General features: G+C 42.6%; 1 protein-coding gene across 5 annotated transcripts in view; it reads right to left on the bottom strand.

Annotated features, from left to right (window-relative positions):
- Positions 1-22,076, bottom strand: part of LOC147011695 (apoptosis-stimulating of p53 protein 1-like) — a 167,242-nt gene that overhangs the window by 142,413 nt on the left and 2,753 nt on the right. For 3 of the 5 annotated variants that reach the window (XM_085857271.1, XM_085857267.1, XM_085857268.1), the window contains exon 2: positions 20,640-20,742. Coding sequence is in view for 2 of the 5 variants with exons in the window: in XM_085857267.1 (XP_085713393.1) it covers positions 20,640-20,648 (9 nt within the window). In the remaining 3 variants the exon portion in view is untranslated. Of the gene's footprint in view, positions 1-20,634; positions 20,743-22,076 lie in introns of all 5 variants that reach the window. The other 2 variants (XM_085857269.1, XM_085857272.1) reach the window with 1 other exon arrangement.

Below are 22,076 nucleotides of genomic sequence, written 5' to 3'. Positions count from 1 at the left end.
ATGGACAGACATGAACCAATTGCTCACCCCTGCTTTTCGCTTCCAATGCGTGGGGTAACAAACACTTTACAGTTTACACCTTCTCACTCACCTCTTACCTGGACACAGCACAGATGGCAATACGACAAGAGAGTGTGGTGAGCGGAATAAAAGGAAGCGAAAGCAGAGTGTTCCCAGTGTCTGAAGTCCGACCTCCATGCGTTTCAGTGGGCCGGCCAAAATGTCTTCGTGGGCTTGATCCGGCCCGCGGGCCTTGGGTTGCCGACCCCTTTCATTTTGTTGTGGACAAACACACCCTTTGGAATGGGCATGGCTAGCTTGGAGATCATCCACATTCAAGAGATTAAATCAATGGGGTTAAATTAGACCAAAAAAAAAAAACCATGTAATGGTGAAATTAGGCAACTTGTTGAACTGTGCCTATACTAAGGGTGCATGTGGACATGATGATAAAGTTGATCTGCGTGCGTACTCACATATCGACTGACACAACAGCCAATCGTAATCGTCTTTTCTGTCCCTTGGCCAAGGCTAACACTCGCTTTAATTATAAAGGAGGAGGAAGGAAGACATCTGATCAGCATTAAAAGCGATTTTGATCGATTCAAAAGCATAAAATCCATCCATCCATCCACAACGTTAATACAAATCAAGACTTAATTCCATTTGTTTTCTTTTTACACATTGTATCACATGATCCAACTAGGAAAGCATGGAGAATGCTGCACCTTGTTAAAGAAAAACACCCCCGGTAATACTCGTGCCTCTCACGGGAATTTCATAAGGTTTGTATTCTAAGACGTCGATGTGAAACTCATGCTGCGAGTTCCGATGTAGCTTGTGGTTTAATTTGACTTGTGTAATTACAAAACATGACATGAGTGGTATGGTGTTACGCTCAGAGAGCCAAATTACAGCGTTAAACGTCCCAGGAATTCTTCACAGTCTTTCAAGGAGGAAATTAAACCAGGTTTCCTCAATATGGAATCATGTTGACGTTAATGATCCAATGACATCTTTGCAAAAACATAACTGGAGGCTTTAATGCCAGTATGTACATTGGAATTGATTGAAATCCAATTTTAAAAGTTTTTCCTTGTAAAAGTTAAACGGATTCACTCTCCCCACTTTCCTCCTTCACATCCACTCCCCCCCCCAACTCCACCCCCAAAACTAAAATAAAAAAAGACCCGTATCTTGCCAAAAGGTGACCACGTGTGACTTCTTTAAGGTCACACTAAGGTGAACAGAGCTGCTATCCACCAGGAGTGACTCATTGAGGAATATCAGCCTACGAGAGATTCCGATGAGAATCGTTCTCCAGAGTAACCATGAAAAATATGCTTTTGCCTCATAACGTCACCAAATGACGTCATAATGTCTCAAGCTTGACATATCCAGAAAGCACTCATCGAGGTGTTCAATTTGAGGCACTACACGATATGGTTCCTAAAACTTGAAAATTTGACCTTGGTGTCAAATATGTTTGACCTTAGGCGCTAACCATGAAGGTCAAGGCCAATCGCCACCAAAAATTAATCAGCTGAGCGCCAGACCATGAACTATATTCCCATGAAGTTTGAAGATGATCTGATCAAAATTACTCAAAAAATAAGGGTTTCATCGACTCCCCTGACCTTGACCTTCAAAATTTTGTGCACTGAAAGTGACCTCTATAGGCCTCTGATATGCGAAGTTACAAAAATTTCCAATGATAACTGTGCTCTGCAGAATTTTTTATACATGATTACAGAAAAAAAAAATAAAAAAAAACATACAAGCTGACTAACATATCTTGCAAAAACTTCGTTTTGGCAAGATAATAACAGAATGCACAAAATTGTATGTTCAATCACTGGCCTGAATTGCAAGGGACAAGGGTACAGCACTCTAATATGGTGAACGACATCAGCTTAGGATAGATTACTGTAAAGTGATAGTCCAAGACAATGCAAAAGATGTTCTACTAAATTGCCTTTAAAAGAATCTGTTGACTATGACAGACTTATGAGATGAATTTACTTTTCTTCAAACCTCTTCAGCACCACGAGCCCAGTGAATGGTAGTCTAGAATCCTAAACCACATCATTGTTCTCTGAAAGTGTGAACTTTGTTGGCCATGATTCTTAGACAAATGAATGTTAATGCACTTACAGTCAGGATAAAATGTTCCAAACCATGTCAGTCGCTTATTCTCCAAACCAACACTCGCAAGATCCACTGGGCCACAAGGTCTTTGTCAGATATGCAAGTCATTACTGTCTGTTTCCAACAGTATTAAATGAGATTGAAAAGTATTTTATTCAGAGCCAACCTGCACATATATAGAGAAGCAGAACTTATCAACAGGCATTGTATTCACCTCTGAGCTGGCCAGTGCTGGGTTTGAATGGCCAGCATGGTCAAATTTCACTACCGTAAATATAAAAATAAATAAATAAAGGGGTTACTCCATTTTATTATCAGCGGAAGTAATCGCATCGGTTATCTCTTTTGTAAAAATGTGCACTCAAAGATCAATGGTATCTTTTGCAAAGACTTGGTTTTGGGGCTATTACCGTGGTCACAGAGTGTGACAAAAAAAAACTGAATGCGACCTCTGATATGGCACGTAAATGAGGTATAAATAATAAATCGAAAAAAAACAGGGGGATATTAGGGATAGTTAGTTAAAACAGGGTCAAAACTATCACATGCAGGCCTGTGGCTACAAAGCGAAGGGATAATAATATTCAGATGCAACAAACTCTCAAACCTCTCTCCCTCCTCAAAATCCTGGTGGCGTTTAATCAAATCTGTTTCTGGTGTATGTTCCCCCTTCATCCCCTCCCTTACCTCAAATGGCCGCACTGCTGATTCCACACGTGATAAAGCTGAATGTCTAAACTCGGTGTTTGCAGCTAAATCTTGTGTCCTAAACCCATCACTATCTCTACCCACTTTACCCAGTCGCACCCAACTGTCCCTGGACTCTGTATCCTTTTCTCCTGACAAGGTGGAGAGCTTGCTTTCAAACCTCGAGTTAGATTCTGCAACCGGTCCAGACGGCATCAGCCCACATGTCCTCAAAGCCTGCTCTTCTGCTCTTGCTCACCCACTCTCTGTTCTATTCACCCTCTCATTTGCCCAAGGTCATCTGCCATCTGCTTGGAAATCTGCTAACATCACTGCCCTGCATAAAAAAGGTGCAAAAACAGATCCCTGTAACTACAGACCAATCAGCCTTCTCCCAATCATCAGCAAGGTGATGGAATCCATCATCGCCTCAGATATGAAATCCTTCCTCTTCTCCAATGGCTTGATTTCCAATCATCAATTTGGTTTCAGACCAGGTCACTCTACCCTGGATATGCTGCTTCTGCTCTCCCATCAATGGATGGAGGTCCTCAATGCCAGACAGGAAATCCGAGCCGTATCCCTGGACATATCACGTGCTTTTGACACAGTCTGGCACCCTGCCCTACTCACCAAACTCTCTTCCCATGGTATTCAAGGCCATCTCCACTCATGGCTCGCAGACTTCCTCTCCTGTCGCAGTCAGCGTGTGGCCCTAAATGGAGTTCTTTCATCCCCTCTTCCTGTGCAGGCTGGAGTTCCTCAAGGTAGCGTTCTGGGCCCTGTTCTTTTTCTGGTTTTCATCAATGATCTCTCGGACTCCCTGGAAAATCCTCTATTTCTCTTTGCCGACGACTCCACCCTCTGCCGTACCATCTGTCATCCCTCAGACCGGCAAGCAGCAGCTTCTTCGCTCACTGCAGATCTGGATAAAATCACAAACTGGTCCAACACGTGGAACATGTCTTTCAATCCAGACAAATCTCACACTCTCACTATGTCTCTTCGAAAGGACCGTTTACAAAACCCCCCCATCCACTTTCTCAACAATCCTCTGGAAGAAGTCTTTCCTTTCAAGCTTCTAGGTCTCACTATCTGCCATGACCTTTCCTGGGAAAGTCACATTTCCAACCTCGCCTCAAAAGCCAGTCGCCGACTGGGAATCCTCCATCGTGCCAAGTCCTTCCTCGGCCCTCTTGAGCTCCTGACCACTTACAAAGCTTTTGTCCATAGCCTGATGGAGTACTGCTCTCCCCTCTGGGCTGGTGCTCCTGCCTCCCACCTTTCTCGGCTTCACGCTGTCGAAACCAGGGCATTTAAGATCATCGGCATCTCCCGCAATGAAGCTGAGTCTTTGGGCCTCTCACTCAATCACCGCAGGTTGGTCGGTGGTCTTTCTGTCTTCTACCGACTCCTCTCCAGCCTTGCCCCCCCTGCTCTCTCTGCGATTTGTCCCCACCACATTTCCACAGGGCGCTCAAGGTCCGCCAACAACCCCCTTCTGGTAAAACTACCAAAATCACGAATCACTGCTCATCTTCACTCTTTCATTCCTCTTTTTTCCCGCCTTTGGAATAAACTTCCTCACTCTATTCTTTCCCATTCTTCCCTCCAGGCTTTCAAAACAGCTGTTCACCACCACCTCTTATCTTCCCCCATCCAAATCCTCGATCTTTTCTACCCCCGATAATCCACCCAAGCCCACTTCCTTCATTTCTCCTGCTTTCCTTCCTGAAAGTCCCTGAAATGTCCATCTTCTCTTCGCCATGTTCCCCGTCCCATCCCCATCCCTCTCCCTTCGACAGTTCACCTAATGTGTCTGTTCCCCACTGTTTTGTTCCTTCCACTCCCGCCCCTCTTGTCTCATGCCTCCTTGCTGTGAGTTGTGTGTTCGCTCTCATACGAGCCTCGACCAAGGTATACAAAAAAAAAAAAAAAGGAGTGATGGTCCAAATCGCCTTTTTTAACATTAAAGTTTCGTTAACCTATATCAAATTAACTATAAAACTCAAAGGGGCCAAAATGATACTTATCTTGCACCTTCTTGCCATTTGTTGATCAAAACTACCCAAGTATGGTGAATTTCTGCACAACCGTTGAGGAGATAGCATGAGACAGACAGACGGAGCCGATTAAAATACCCCCTCCCCTCCCGGTTTTTTTCAAAAAACATGAGGATAAAAAACAATAAATCTCTATCGAATACATGGATCCTAACCAACCTCTTTTCCGCGAAAAAAAAAACAACCTGTGCAATGATCCATGGGAAAACACAATAAGCAGCCATTATAAATTTTGGGACAGCAGGACAGCTGTGTTGCATCAACATTCAACCTTGAATTTGAATCCCCGTCAGGGTATCATCAAATGGGGACATAAAGCCGGCTGTCCCATCCAAATTTAAGTTGTGGATTCCAAGGATCCTGCGGTCAAAAAAAAAAAAGGAAAAAAAAAGTTATGCATCGTATGCCAGTGGCCTGGATAATTTCACCGCTTGTGGTTGGTGATACAACTGACACTACCTGCAGTCAGTGGGAGTGCTCACCCTCTGATCTGGCATGAACTGATGTCATGACCTGGGACATGGATATGGAACATGGATATGGAACATCTGGGACATGGATATGGAACAGGCATGATGGGCTGAATGTCCTCTCATGTCAAAGTTTTCTTGTGTTGCTTTGTGCATTAACAATAAGCTGAAATTAAAAGCTCGGGGAAAAGTCAGACTTGCACTTCTGTCTGCTCTCATAATGCCCTTTGTTCAATAGAAACACCTTCCTTTTTTATCTCACATGGCTCGACCAATTAATCAGATCAAAAATGACACTTTCTACAAATTGACACATAAATTTAAATAATTTCCCATGTCATGTGGTCGTGCATCTGTCGAGGTCAAGCTAAACGGCCGAGTGTTTTAAATTTATGGAGGGGAAAATAACAATCAATGAAACTTTGAGCTGTCCAATATAATTTCACTTTCCACTTCAGTTTCAAAAAACAAAACAAAAACATCACAGTGTACAAGATGAATCCTACCAAGAGATCAAATGGCTAACCAGCTGGAAACTACAGTTAATTAAAACCACAAACAAATCGATAATTGCACAATCCCGCAGGCAGAGGTTTTCTGTACTTTGCATACACACCGCAGATGGCAGCAGGTAATGTGAAGTATATTAAGCGCGATAGCATCTGTGGCGGCAACAGACTCTTGCTGGCAAGCAGAGGTTTAGTTTGCTTGACCTCAGGATAGCGCTGAGGCGATCGGGTCTGATTGCTTCATGGCTTCCCCTTCCGTCAAACTGCTCAAGATAAACCCACATTGCTGAAGAGTTCCACCAATCCACAGCTGAAGTCGTTTTGAGAAATTCCTTAAGCACCTCTCAATCACGATATCACGTATATGCTGTCACTCGCTCAGAGGTAATCTGTGATTTGTATTGCCGATAAGCTGGAAGAATGGAGGTGAGTTTGCACTGATAAGGAAAATAAAAATAAGGGAATTGCAGAAACCCCGAGAGGTAGACCTCTTGTTCTTTGTTATAGCGAACGCAGTGAGCTTCATACTTAACGCGTGCACGTGAGAGAATAGGAAACAACAACAACACAATACCCCTGGCTATTTGGAATCCATGTCGTTAGCTATGACCTTTTGCTTCCGGTTGTTTTTAAACGCTGTGCGGTGTATAAACACAATTGGGTTTTTATATTTCTATCTTGTAAATATGACTTAACGCGTGCACATGAGAGAATAGGAAACAACAAAAACAACACAATACCCTGCCAATTGTGAATCCGTGTGGTTGGCTATGACCCTTTTGCTTCCGTTTTTGTTTTGTTTCTGGTTTTTTTTTTGTTTCCGGTTTTTGTCATGGGGAATGATGCATGCCGGGAGATAAAGGCATCGTTGGAGACATGGAATACCCAAATAATATCAGACATGGTGTATATTTCCTCCACTGATTTTAATAAAGATATCTCCCACATCATCAAAAAATAATTTTTAATCGTGATTTACGTTATTTGATCACTGATTCCAAATCCAGGCCGAAGTAACTGGAAATTGCGTATACAGTTGTGAACAAGTTGTAGGTAAAGTCAGAAGCGAATGTAAGAAGAATTCTACGTTCACTTCTTGTATTTATTTTTTAGATGAGATCCTGTTCTCGGCGGTGTAGTTGTTGTGAAGGTAATGTTGAGGTAATATTAACTTTTTTAGATGAGATCCTATTCTAGGCGGTGTAGTTGTCGTTGTGAAGGTAATGTTGAGGATTTTTTTTTTTTTCAGATGAGATCCTGTTCTTGGCGGTGTAGATGTTGTGAAGGTAATGTTGAGGTAATATTTATTTTTTCATCGCAAAAAGACTTTAATTTGATATATTTAAGAAGTGAATGTAAGAAGAATTCTACATTCGCTTCTAGGCTTTGCCTATTCTATATACACACACACACACACACACACACACACACACACACACACACACACACACACACACACACACACACACACACACACACACACACACACACACACACACACACACACACACACACACACACACACACACACGTCGCTTAACGACGGGGATACGTTCTGAGAAATGCATCATTAAGCGATTTCGTCATTGTGCGAACATCATAGTGTTCTTACACAAGCCGAGATGGTATGGCCTACGACACACCTAGGCTATATGGTATAGCATATTGCTCCTCGCATGTTACTGTACTGAATACTGTCAGCAATTGTAACACAATGGTAAGTATTTGCGTATCTAAACATAGAAAAGGTACAGTAGAAATACAGTTTAAAAGATTTAAAAAAGTATTTGGTACACCTGTATAGGGCACTTACCATGAATGGAGCTTGCAGGACTGGAAGTTGCTCTGGGTGAGTCAGTGAGTGAGTGGTGAGTGAATGTGAAGGACTAGGACATTACTGTACACGACTGTAAATTTTATAAACACTGTACACTGAGGCTACACTAAATTTATAAAAAAAATAATTCTTTCTTCAATAATAAATTAACCTTAGCTTTCTGTAACTTTTTTTACTTAATAAACTTTGTGATTAAAAAAAAAAATCATGAACGCTTTGGAGCCATGATGAACAAAACAACACGAGATTAAATCAAGCAGACGGAAAAATGATGCAATCAAGAGACGCAGTAAACACGAGATGTATAAGGCTGCTGCGTAACACGGCACACTATTTTACAGTAAAATTTTTTAATACAAGTAGAAAGAGTACACTCTAAAATAACGATAAAAAGTGCAGTATAGTAAATACATAAACCAGCAACATAGTTGTTTATGATCATTATCAAGTATTATGTCCTGTACATAATTGTATGCGCTATGCTGTACTTTCATACAACTGGCAGCACTACGACGGCTACGACATCACCAGGCAATAGGAATTTTTCAGCTCCACCGAAAGTATTTGCGCATCTAAACTTTCAGCTTATAACCTTATGGGACCACCGTATAATCTTATGGGAAAAATCAGAATTTTTCAGCTTATAATCTTATTATTATGGGACCACTGTCGTATATGCGGTCCGTCATTGACCGAAACGTCGTAATGCGGCGCATGACTGTGTGTATGTGTGTATGTGTGTATATATGTATATATGTATATATATATATATATATATGTATATGTATGTATGTATGTATGTATGTATGTATGTATGTATGTATGTATATATATATATATATATATATATATATATATATATATATATATATATATATATATATATATATATATATATACACACACACATATATACATTGCAATGTACCCAGCGATTCATAGCTATGATGAACAGGCATTCAATTATATGAGTGAGGAAAGTGAAAAAAACCAAAAGGATTTTATCGTTCAGAAATCGTGCGGCCTGTTCCAAGTCAAGACATGGTCGAGCAGGCCAAAATAACATGGCGGCTTCAGACCCAAGCGAGCTAACCCAGGAAATGCCTTGAGACACCATTTTGAGCAAGGTGGCCCGATAATGCACTTGATAAAGGATAAAATTCAATAATTCCATTAATTATCTTCAAAAGGAGTACTTTACTTAACCCAAACACCCAATTTTCACTCATGCACTAACTTGGAGTTCCCTTGCAATGCAAGCAAAGTTCCAGGACGCCAGGTTTCATGGCTTTGGAGTTATGGAGGAGACATACATGGAGACATACATGGAGACATACATGGAGACATACATGGAGACATGGAGACATGGAGACATACATACATACATACATACATACATACATACATACATACATACACTTATTGGTAGAGATATGACTGAATCGAACCACCGAACTTGACGAGGCAGCAGGGCACAAATCGAGTCCCATCACAGCACTTGCAGCGCAACCTTCCAGCAACAAGTGTCACCTGCCACACGAGCACATTGTCTCTGCCCTGCTGATCACCAGTCGAGAGGTTTGCAGCCAGGAATATTAAATTCAACCAAAGAAGCACACTGACTATAACACGATGCTGATGTCATGGATGAAAATTGTACCAACACATCACCTCCAAGCCAGGAGGCATCCGTATGGCACTCAAGCCTTTGCATACTGAGATTAAAGCCTGTGGTCACGAATAGATGAAAGCAGAGATGTCGGTCTGGATTTTTTCCTTGTTATGGGCTCATCAGGAAAGCAGACTGCTGATCATTCATTCGTGACCATATTAGGCTCATTAATAAAACTGAATCGAACCCAATAACTGACAATGTGCTCACGTGGCTTGCGACACTTGTTGCTGGCGGGTCGTGCAGCAAGTGCTGTGATTGGAGTCGACTTGTGCCCTGCTGCCTTGTCAAGTTTTCTTTCATCTATCTCACCTGCACTTCTCTTCAATCTTCCCTGCAACATGGTTCTTTGACATAGTCACTGGAATCAATGAAAAAAATCCACCTTCACGAGAGAAACTTTTCATGGAACAATGAATACAGCTTGATTAGTTAGCAACAGATTTGGCTGATGTACAGTATAGATCCCATTCTGAGAGCATCTGTGGGTGACATCGCTAGTGCTTTTGATGCAGTACTCCCTTGTAGGTTATGACAGGAATTTGGAATTTGGCCAGGATGTCAGATGCAATAGTCAACCATTTGTGAAAGACAATGCGATGATGGGTTCCAAGCTTAATTTCCCATCTTCCGGACGCCAATGATGCAAAGCACTGCTGTCACAGTATATAGTCAGGTAGGGATTTAAACCCAAACTTCACATCTCAAAAAGGTATTTGCTACCTCTGAGCTCTTCAAATAATAAATGAAAATTGCAAAACATTAACTTCAACTATCGTACCAAAACTTCTCATTTATAACTATCTTTCCCATGAGGCCACATTATGTGAAGTGAAATGGATTTACCATTTACAATGGTAACGTTTTTCTTTGTACAATGAGGATGGCAAGGTAAATATTTACCTCCACCATTGAAGGTGGAGGATGTTTTCACCCCTTTCAATCTGTTTGTCTGTCTGTTTGATTGTTACTTATGAAATCTAAAGATTTCGTAAGTATATTGATGACTTCCGTCATCTGTTTGTGTGTTTGTTAACCTCTGCCATCGAAGATCGAAGGTTACTATTTTCACCCCTTTCTGTTTGTTAACCTCCGCCATCGAAGATGGATGGAGGTTACTGTTTTCACCCCTTTCTGTTTGTTAACCTCCGCCATCGAAGATGGATGGAGGTTACTGTTTTCACCCCTTTCTGTTGGGTAGTCAATAAAGTCGAAAAAAAAAATTTTTTTTTTTGATCTACCATTATTATCACTTTTTCCGTCGATATGTTTGTCTGTATGTCTGTCTGTTCGGTCCAGTGCTCCGTTAATACAATGGCGATTTTGATGAAACTTGGTGGATAGGTTCATACCATGACCGAGTTGTGTGCAAATAAGAACCGTTGCTATGGAGACCACCGTTGCCTAGTAACGGGACTTTGAAATTTTTGAAAAATCAAAAAAAAATTATTTTTTCGAAAATCAAAAATCGGGCCACGAGCGACTGTGGGCATTACATTCAGCCATATTGTCAAAAATTTCCAGCCGAATCCTATGAAAACTGTCGGAGAAGATAGACTTTGAATGAACCCTGGTCGAAAACAATAAAAAAACGAAGTTCGTTATATCTCAGAGACTATGAGTCAGATATACATGAAACTGGTATGGTAGGTTCATGGTATGTCCTAGTTATGTGTGAGAAAGAACCGTTGCTATGGACCCCTCCGTTGCCTAGCAACGGCCGAAAACCTCGAAATGTGGGGGTATTTTAACGAAAAAACAATCTGCAGCATTAACCCTTGAAGCTCGAATCATGAATTTTTTTTGTGCTTAATCCTCAGGTCATTCCCCATCGAACGGGCCCATCGCGTCAGGTTCTATTGGGTAGGCGACTACCCATGTCCGCCTACCGGCTTGTTTGTGAGTGAGTGAGTGAGTGAGTGAGTGAACAGTATTATGGAAAAACTCCTTGACGGATTTCGACGAAACTTGGTGGGGGAGTTAGGTCTGGTCCAAGGATCATGCCATTAGATTTTGGACTTGGTCCAAAATCCAATATGGTCGCTATGGCGGCCAATTTGAAAATATATTTTAAATTTTTTTTGTTTTGCATTTCTACATGTTTTAAGTGATTTCTAACCCCCCCCCCCCCAAAAAAAAAATTGTTAGAGAAAAAATATTTTGCAAATTTTTATCAACAAAATTTCGAATTTTTTTTGCATTTCTACATGTTATAAGTGATTTCCAACAAAAAAACATGCCAAAATTATAATTGCAGGCTGATTTTGGAACTTAAGGTGGATATACCCACGTAAAATCAATTTCTATCTCAAGGAATCTAGTTATGACGAATGAATTGAGTATGTAAAAGTTAAAAGTAAAAGGGAAAGTTGCAAACTATAACTGTGAACACTGTTGACGTCAAATTGAATAAATAGGATATCAGGTTCACTTGAGTGACCTAGCAGTATTGGCGGCGGAGGTTTTGCACTCTACTGAGTGCTCCCCCTCTAGTTTTTGTGTGATTGTTTGTTTGTAGGCACAATAACTCGAGAACGGAAGAAGCTACCAATGTCAAATTACACCACGTGATTCAGGAGGGTGATGGCTAGTGCTGATTAGATTTTGGACAAAATCGGTCAAAGGTCAAGGTCACGGTGAGGTCAAATATTCGATTTTTGGTGGTTTGGTACAGATAACTCGGGAACGGAAGAAGCTACCAATGTCAAATTGCACCACGTGATTCAGGAGGCTGATGGCTAGTGCTGATTAGATTTTGGTCCTAATCGGTCAAAGGTCAAGGTCACAGTGAGGTCAAACATCCAAAAAATGATAACTCGAGAACGGAAGAAGCTTCCAATGTCAAATTACACCACGTGATTCAGGAGGGTGATGGCGAGTGCAGATTAGATTTTGGTGAAAATCGGTCAAAGGTCAAGGTCACAGTGAGGTCAAACATCCAAAACATTCAATTTTGATGGTATGGTACAGATAACTCGAGAACGGAAGAAGCTACCAATGTCAAATTACACCACGTGATTCAGGAGGGTGATGGCTAGTGCAGATTAGATTTTTGTCAAAATCTGTCAACGGTCAAGGTCACAGTGAGGTCAAACATTCGATTTTTGATGGTTTGGAACAGAATCATCGTAGAAACTTCTGGTTTGCGTCGCTACCTTCTCTGGAGACAGCTTTTATTCGACAAGGTCAGAGGTCAAGTTGACGATTTCGTAAGTACCAGTCTATGACTGCTTGTTTGTTTGTTTGTTGGTAGGCACGATAACTCGAGAACGGAAGAAGCTACCAATGTCAAATTACACCACGTGATTCAGGAGGGCGATGGTTCATGCTGATTAGATTTTGGTCAAAATCGGTCAAAGGTCAAGGTCACAGTGAGGTCAAATATTCGATTTTTGATGGTTTGGTACAGATAACTCGAGAACGGAAGAAGCTACCAATGTCAATTTACACCACGTGATTTAGGAGGGTAATGGCTCGTGCTGATTAGATTTTGGTCAAAATCGGTCAAAGGTCAAGGTCACAGTGAGGTCAAACATCCAAAACATTCAATTTTTGATGGTCTGGTACAGAATCATCGTAGAAACTTCTGGTTCCCTCGCTACCTTCTCTCGAGACAGCTTTTATTAGACAAGGTCAGAGGTCAAGTTGATGATTTCGTAAGTACCAGTCTATGACTGCTTGTTTGTTTGTCCGCACAGAACTTTCGTGTTTTTCTCCACAACTGCTTGTCGGATTGAGACAAAATTTTCACCATTGGTGCAACGACACATGTGGAATGTTTTGATGATAATTATGATGTCATATCTCACGTGGTGTGGCAGCCATGTTGGGAAAACTGAAAAACTTTGGACATCTGCATCTCCGAAACTGCACCAAGGAAAAAAATTGAAACTTGGCACACAGCAAGTACTCCTTATGGGGAATTAGTTTGATTTTTTAATGAGGTCATAGGTGCCCTCGTTATGATGTCATAATTGCATATGTAGAACACCACATCTGATCAGTATGAAAAATTTTGAGGGTCATCTCGGGATAAAATGGTCCACAGAAAAAAAAATTCATTATGTCATCGGTCACGTGATTCGGCAGCCATGCTGTTTAACAACAACAACAAAAAACCTTCAAAAATCTTCTTCTCCGATGTGACTGAACAAATCGAGGCGAAACTTTAGACGTATGACCACTTGTCCATGAGGAACAAAAGCTTCACACATATAATATCATTGGTCACATGGTTGGCAGCCATATTACCCTAAAACCTATTTTTAAAAAATGCTCCACTCAAAAGAAGTCCGAGCGAGGGTCTGCAATCTCTGATTGCTCTTTTTATTGTTCAAAAATGTATTGGGCCCGATATGTTCTTGTGGATCAGGCATTGCGTGGCGGAGGTATGCACTCTACTCAGTGCTCTTCTCGTTCAAAAATGTATTGGGACCGATATGTTCTCGTGGTCAGGGATAACGTGGCGGAGGTATGCGCTCCATTGAGTGCCCTTCTAGTTTTAATCTGGTTACCCCATGCACAATGCTTGGAAGGCAGAATAGCCTATAGAGGTATAAGTACTCACTGATGAGCTAGTGTCCAGCCCAGGTTCAAATCCCCACCCAGCTATAACCTATCACCTCAGTGTTTTCCATGCAGGGAAAGGCAAAATTGTGCGCCGTCTTGGGAGGGCATTAAACCGGAGAACCTGTCTGCCAGTACTGGTCCTTGGTGGATGGCAAGTATCAAACAGTCTTTCACGAAGAGTAGGCAAGTTATCGCAGACACTCTTAACAAATTACAAATTCCTGCCCATATCAGCTTCAGTTCAACATTCGGCCTGGCCAGATAGTTCATGCATGATGGCTGACGGGCCAAAAAATGTTCCCTGGCCAAGCCCAATAAAAAGGTGGGAATAATTGGGGTCATTACAAGTAGTAGTAGTAGTAGTAGTAGTAGTAGTAGTAGTAGTAGTAGTAGTGGCTACACCCAATTACTACATAATGCACATGATAAGATTGTCATCCATGGGGAGAAGGAAATTACTCCTGAAGAAATGCCCCGCAAAGGCCTTAGTTATTTTATAACTTGGTTTACGCAGTTCTTCAGCTAAAATGTATGGTCGGTAGGTCGAAATAGAAATATAAATATAATTTTAATTTTTAGAAATTATATCTTTTTATGATTTTTTTTTCGGATGTTCCATGGAAAAGACAAGGGTAGGTGGGGGGGGGATAAATATAAATCCCGGACCAGGAGGATCTAAGAAAACATTGAAGATGGAAAACCATTCAAATGCAGAATGCCATTGTTCACTGTATCATCTGATGTGAAAAAAATAAAGAAGGATTAAAACTTGTTTTTACAATATAGTCTGGCATGTTTTTCTCATAGAAACCTGTTGGATCATCAAACAAATGGAAACAATGCTGAGAAAATTACTGTCCAAGTCGTAGATGTGTGCGTTCACACCAGCACTTAGTGCTGGATATGATTTAAAAAAGGTGTCTACTCGGAGTCAACACGCTCAAAACGGTCAATCAGAGCCATAACCAGATTAGTTTTCAGTGGGCATCTGATCCTATCGTCTCCCCATCCCCATGAGCACAAAGGCTGACTTCTGGTCCGTTGAAGGCTGAATATCAGCATCTTGTAGGGAAACTGACGTACTTGGCACCGAAATCTTTCAATACGAACAGCAGTGTACAACTTTCGATGGAAACAAAATCGGCACGATCGAAAGTAGCGTACGAATCATCCCTGCTGCTGCACTGAATTGATGTAATAGTTTGGCCAGAATATTCGGCGTCAAGATGTTGCATGATTAAATCACCAATACAGTCACTCGAATTTATACCGCTGACATACTTCTTAACAACTCATGGCTCGCAGACTTCCTCTCCTGTCGCAGTCACCGTGTGGCCCTAAATGGAGTTCTTTCATCCCCTCTTCCTGTCCAGGCTGGAGTTCCTCAAGGTAGCGTTCTGGGCCCTGTTCTTTTTCTGGTTTTCATCAATGATCTCTCGGACTCTCTGGAAAATCCTCTATATCTGTTTGCTGATGACTCCACATTCTGCCATACCATCAGTCATCCCTCAGACCGGCAAGTAGCAGCTTCTTTGCTCACTGCAGATCTGGATAAAATCACAAACTGGTCCAACACGTGGAACATGTCTTTCAATCCGGACAAATGTCACACTCACTATGTCTCTTCGAAAGGACCGTTTAGAAAATCCCCCCATCCACTTTCTCAACAATCACTATCTCACTATCTGCCATGACCTTTCCTGGGAAAGCCACATTTCAAACCTCACCTCCAAAGCCAGTCGCCGACTGGGAATCCTCCGTCGTGCAAAGTCCTTCCTCGGCCCACCTGAGCTCCTGACCACTTACAAAGCTTTTGTACGCAGCCTGATGGAGTACTGCTTTCCACCCCGGGCTGGTGCTCCTGCCTCCCACCTTTCTCAGCTTCACGCTGTAGAAACCAAGGCATTTCGGATCAATGGGATCTCCCGCAATGAGGCTGAGTCTTTGGGCCTCTCACTCATTCACCGCAGGTTGTACGGTGGTCTTTCTGTCTTCTACTGTCTCCTCTACAGCCTCCCCACCCCAGCTCTCTCTGCGATTTGTCCCCACTACATTTCCGCAGGGAGCTCAAGGTCCGCCAACAACCCCCTTCTGGTAAAACTACCAAAATCACGAATCACTGCTCACCTTCACTCTTTCATTCCTCTTTTTTCCCGCCTTTGGAATAAACTCCCACACTCTCTTAAATTCCATTCTTCCCTCCAGGCCTTCAAAACAGCTGTTCACCACCACCTCTTATCTTCCCCCATCCAAAACCACGATCTTTTCTATCCCCGCTAATCCACCCCAAACCCACCTCCTTCAAATTTCCTGCTTTCCTTCCTGAAAGTCCCTGTAATGTCCATCTTGTGTACCCCATGTTCCCCACCCCATCCCCCTCCCTTCCACAGATCTCCTAATGTCTCTGTTCCCCCACTGTTTTGTCCTTCCCACTCCCTCCTCTCTTGTCTCATGTCCCCCAAGATGTGCGTTGTGTGTTAGCTCTCACACGAGCCTCAACAAGGTATAGAAAAAAAAGAAAAAAAAAAACAACCAACAATCACTTTTGCCCCAGAAACAACAGTCAATCTGAACCACGCAGGCCACTGCTCAGATGCCATAACCAAAGACGACTGCACAGCTTTACTGCGCAGTTTGGTTAAAGGTGACTCGGCATTTTGGTGTGCACACAAGAAATTATAGTTTGAAAATAAATGCCGACGTTTACATTTCGGGTTTTGAAACTTTTGCACCTTCGGCGGAAAATGTATAAATATAAAAGGCTAAAAATGTATTTTATATTTATATTTCATTTCAGCAAATATACCGTCGGCGGATCCGTAAACCAAGTTATAAAATAACTGAGGCCTAAGTGCGTTGAGAAAAGCAGCGCCATTGTGTAGTCGCTGGTACCCAGAGTAACCCGGGAAGTGACGGCACTTCTCCCAAGCTCAGTGGCTGTGTTTGTCTCATGTAACAGTCTTGCGTTGCGAAAGCCTAATGTTGGCTTAACGGTTGAGGTGGCTGGCTTAAGATCTTATGGTCCTGAGTTTGAGCCCGTAACCATTGAATTAACTCCAGGTGGGGTTGGATCAGCTCGTTCTCCTTCCGAGGTCAGTGAAATGAATACCAGTGTACTGGTAATAGAGGGCACTGCATCAGCGGCACAGCCGCATCCCCAGAAAATGATGCAACCAGCATCCACAGGTTGCACACGATAGCTAGCTAGTCTTGGGTTGCGTCGTGTGTGTGTGTGTGTGTGTGTGTGTGTGTAAGAGGTGAGAGAGAGAGAGAGTAAGAAAGGTGTGTGTGAGAGAGAGGAGAGAGAGAGGCAGTGAGAGAGAGAGAGAGAGAAGAGAGAGAGAGAGAGAGAGAGAGAGAGAGAGAGAGAGAGAGAGAGAGAGAGAGAGAGAGAGAGAGAGAGAGAGAGAGAGAGAGAGAGAGAGAGAGACAGACAGACATAATTAAATGAGCACCCCTCAATGCAAGGGTGGTCTACCTCAAAAATCACAATTTATCTGCTGAGACGAAATCCCAAAAGCTTTATCTTTCTGCTGAAATAGTGCCCTACCTAGTCACATAGCACAACTATCCACCTTTTCATGTCTCTTTGGCATGTGATTCCAGTGATTTTTCTCCTGCAGACCACAGTACAGAATTTAAAAACTTTGAAGCTATTTCCTGAATAATTCACAAAAATGAGTTAGCCTACTATTGCAGCAGGTACAACGGATAGGTTATGAAATGATGGTTATGAACCCCATGCCTGTCATCCGTTGCAATATGACCATATGCCCGTCAAATCCTTCCATTCCCTTTTTGCACTAATCTTCAGATTAAGAAGGGGGAGAGACATCAGGAACTTCTATCTTTTGCCGTCTTACTCGTCCGCGAGCTGACGCCTTGTTTACCAAATTTAAAAAAAACTCAGTGAAATTACTTCCTACAGCCCCCCAGATACCAATACATATAGAGCTCAGCAAAGTGCAAACAAAACCCGATGCTGCGATTGGCCTGTAAAAGCATATTACATAAGCATTACAAGTCTTGAGAGCTGACAACAATATCAATTAACAATTGCAAAATGTTTCCTTTTTGACGGAAACGACCCTGCCTGTCTGTGCCTTTCGGACAACATAAGTATGGAAACTATAATGGCACTTGGTAGAGCGCATAACCTCCACCAGGCTGAACCGTTTATGATTTGTCGCCTACTGATAGTCCGAATCTGCATCCGGACCTGAATCAAAATTTAAATTGACTTGTTCTTGCCATCTAACCAACTCATCCACCTAGTTAATTCCGAATCCGTCCATATATTTTTGAGATATCCTACTCACAGACAGACAGACAGACAGTGGTGAAAACGTAACCTCTATCCACCCTCGGTGGCGGAGGTAAAAATAGACCCTTTTTTTTCAAATAAAAGCACATGTAATTGGCCAAGCGAATGTACAAATACACCACTGTTTCAAAAACGACACGAGAACATCCTCTGTTATTTAAAAGAAAAATAAAAGTAAAGCATTTCTTGACAGAAGTTTTAGTCGTACCTCAAATTATAATAATCATCACGATTACATTGTATGCTGATGCAGGTAACGAGGGACAAAAAAGGATGGCAGGTTTCAGGCGGGGAAGAGAGCGACTTAAATTGTCCAGTCCATCCTTGTGGCTGGATCAGAACACAGTATTAACAATGCAAGTGGCCACACGGGTTACAGTGTTGCAATTAAGCTGCTCAAGGTCCTGGGTTTGACATTCTGTTTGGAATAGCATCAACAGGAAGTACTGCACCTTGAAACATGCAATCATTTGGAGAAGACGTTAAGCCAGCTGTCCCATCCACTTACACCCACTTATAGATGCTCCAAAAATTAGCTTCAGGGGAGGAAGCCATGCCAATTAACAAGGTCAATGAATAATTGCCAGAAAAGGGAGAAGAGATAGGCATATTCCCACAGACACTTCACTTTAGTAAATGCCAATATGACACCACAATGACCTGAGGTTTAAGGTTCAGACAATGCAAAGCAGGAAGTAATACCAATGCACACTCAAAATGTCTTTCTCATCAAAATCAAAAAAATGTTACCCAGAAAATAGCTTGAAAAACCAGAACTAAATCACATGCACCAAGCACATCCACACATGATGGTCATAGGCCACAAAGCCTTGGACTTTTCACATTGTAACATTGATCGAAAGCTCATAATGGAGCTTGGACATAAATCACTTGCAGAATAAAGACATCAGTAGATATCAGTGTACTTTTACACAAATTCCAAGGACATGAGTAGATGATGGGAAAATTCACATACTACAGTAAACAGGATTCAAACTTGAGCACTGAGCATCATAAGCCATCGGTTAAGAAAAGAACACCAAACAAACCAACCCTATGTTACACCACATGTCAACTTGGGGGTCATTATATTGTGTGCACTCGTGAGGTTATAATTCTGATTCTGGTACACCATATTCTGTTACAGAGCGTCGGTACTGTCGAAGCAGTTCCTTGGCAAGGATTACACAGGACTGGGTGGTTTGACATTGCCTTCCCAGCAGTAGTTCGGGCAAGAATTTGCAACTTGTTCAAGATGCCGGCGATAACACACCTACTCCTCGTGAAGGACACCATGGGATGTTTAACATCCACCAACTAATACCAGCCTGGTGTTGGCTTAACAGATAAGGAGGCTGGCTTAAGATCTTAGGGCCTTGAGTTTGAGCCCCTGTCGATCTGTTGAATTGACACCAGGTGGGTTGACTCAGCATGTCATCCTTCTGAGGTCGGCTAAATGAGTACCCGCTTATTGGTAACAGGGGGCACTGCATCAGCATCACAGCCGCGCCCCCAGAAAAAAGATTCAGCCAAGCAGCCAAAGGCTGCATATGAATAAATAACTAACACTGGCAGATGGGACACCCAGTTTAACATCCATTCGAGGGACGGCACACACATTGATGAATCACCCTGCGTGTGAAACAACAGGATGGCAGTTTATAGCAGGGCCAGGATTCAAACCCAGGCTATATAACTTTGAGGTGAGTGTGCATACCTCTCGGCCATCATGCCAGCCCTCTGGTTAGGTAGGGAAGCAAAATGGATAAAACATTTCAGAAAAGAATGATTGGAGAGAAGAGGGTGGGAGAGTAAGGTAAATAGGTTTAAGAGGAGACAGGAATAAGGGGAAGAAAGAGAAAAGGCAGATACAGAACATGGGGGTGGGCATGGTTGTGCAGGAGGAATATCTACTATATTGGCATATCACAATAAAATTTGACAATTCTGTGAATGTAGGATATGTCTGAACCTAATAGGATTGAAAACGGCTTGGTTGATCTTCAAAAAAAAAACTTGGTGTCCACTTTTGTGGTACCTAGGATCAAGTCATGGGGTAGAGATAAATACCCTTGTCTCACCCACCCCCTCCCTTCGCAAAGTTGGGGAGACGACTTGCGATTTCCACCTGTAAATAGGGCAAGTGATTTAACCACTGACCCCTGTCAAAGGGAGGGGGTATTGACACTCGATTAGCTCCCAAAGGGAGCGGGTATCACTAGTGCATTAAATGTCTACTTTTGAGGGGAAAATATCCACTGATACGTTTTTGAATATTCCAACAGAAACACAAAGCGGGAGAATATTCCACAATACATTATCAAATCCTAACGCCTTTTAGACCACTTTACGTACCGTACCGGCATCATGATGAGCAACAGTAGGAGAGGAGAATGAATAATGCCCCTCCTGTAACTGGTGGTATGGTGTACTTGGAAAGCTAGCACACGTCCATGACAAATCCTGCATGTAGGATAAAGCAATAACAAGTAATTTTACTTTGCTTTGATTTTCTTTCAATGCATTTTCTTGATCAAATAGCAGAAATCCAGCTATGCAGTCAAATAAAATAATTATAACTCAACACTTGTTTGTTTTTTCTGCTGTCTCACCCACATGCTCAATTTCAAGAGCATGGAAAAATTCCAACAACGACACAAAATATGCTCTTTGTTTTTACACATGATCTCTATCTCTCTCTATCTCTATCTCTATCTCTATCTCTATCTCTATCTCTATCTCTATCTCTATCTCTATCTCTATCTCTATCTCTATCTCTATCTCTATCTCTATCTCTATCTCTATCTCTATCTCTATCTCTATCTCTCTCTCTCTCTCTCTATCTCTATCTCTCTCTCTCTCTCTCTCTCTCTCTCTATATCTCTCTCTCTCTCTCTCTCTCTCTCTCTCTCTCTCTCTCTCTCTCTCTCTCTCTCTCTGTATCTCTCTCTCTCTCTCTGTATCTCTCTCTCTCTCTCTCTCTCTCTCTCTCTCTCTCTCTCTCTCTCTCTCTCTCTCTCTCTCTATCTCTCTATCTCTCTCTCTCTCTCTCTCAGAATCTTTGGGTCTCTGGGTGTCTGTCTGTTTGTCTGTCTCTCTCCCGCAATCTCTGGGTCTCACTCTCTCTCTCCCGCAATCTCTGGGTGTCACTCTCTCTCTCCCGCAATCTCTGGGTCTCCCTCTCTCCCGCAATCTCAGGGTCTCACTCTCTCTCCTGCAATCTCTGGGTCTCACTCTCTCTCGCAATCTCTGGGTCTCACTCTCTCTCCCGCAATCTCTGGGTCTCACTCTCTCACTCTCTCTCCCGCAATCTCTGGGTCTCGCTCTCTCTCTCTCCCACAATCTCTGGGTCTCACTCTCTCTCCCGCAATCTCTGGGTCTCGCTCTCTCTCTCTCCCGCAATCTCTGGGTCTCGCTCTCTCTCTCTCCCGCAATCTCTGGGTCTCGCTCTCTCTCTCTCCCGCAATCTCTGGGTCTCGCTCTCTCTCTCCCGCAATCTCTGGGTCTCGCTCTCTCTCTCTCTCCCGCAATCTCTGGGTCTCGCTCTCTCTCCCGCAATCTCTGGGTCTCGCTCTCTCTCCCGCAATCTCTGGGTCTCGCTCTCTCTCCTGCAATCTCTGGGTCTCGCTCTCTCTCCCGCAATCTCTGGGTCTCACTCTCTCTCCCGCAATCTCTGGGTCTCACTCTCTCTCAGGCAATCTCTGGGTCTCACTCTCTCTCCCGCAATCTCTGGGTCTCACTCTCTCTCCCGCAATCTCTGGGTCTCACTCTCTCTCCCGCAATCTCTGGGTCTCACT

This window comes from Eptatretus burgeri, chromosome 15, assembly GCF_056783735.1.
Source record: "Eptatretus burgeri isolate ZD-2024b chromosome 15, Ebu_testis_v1, whole genome shotgun sequence".
In the NCBI taxonomy this organism is placed as follows: domain Eukaryota; kingdom Metazoa; phylum Chordata; class Myxini; order Myxiniformes; family Myxinidae; genus Eptatretus; species Eptatretus burgeri.
Note: the sequence above shows the minus strand (reverse complement) of the source record. Positions and strands in the feature narration are given on the sequence as shown.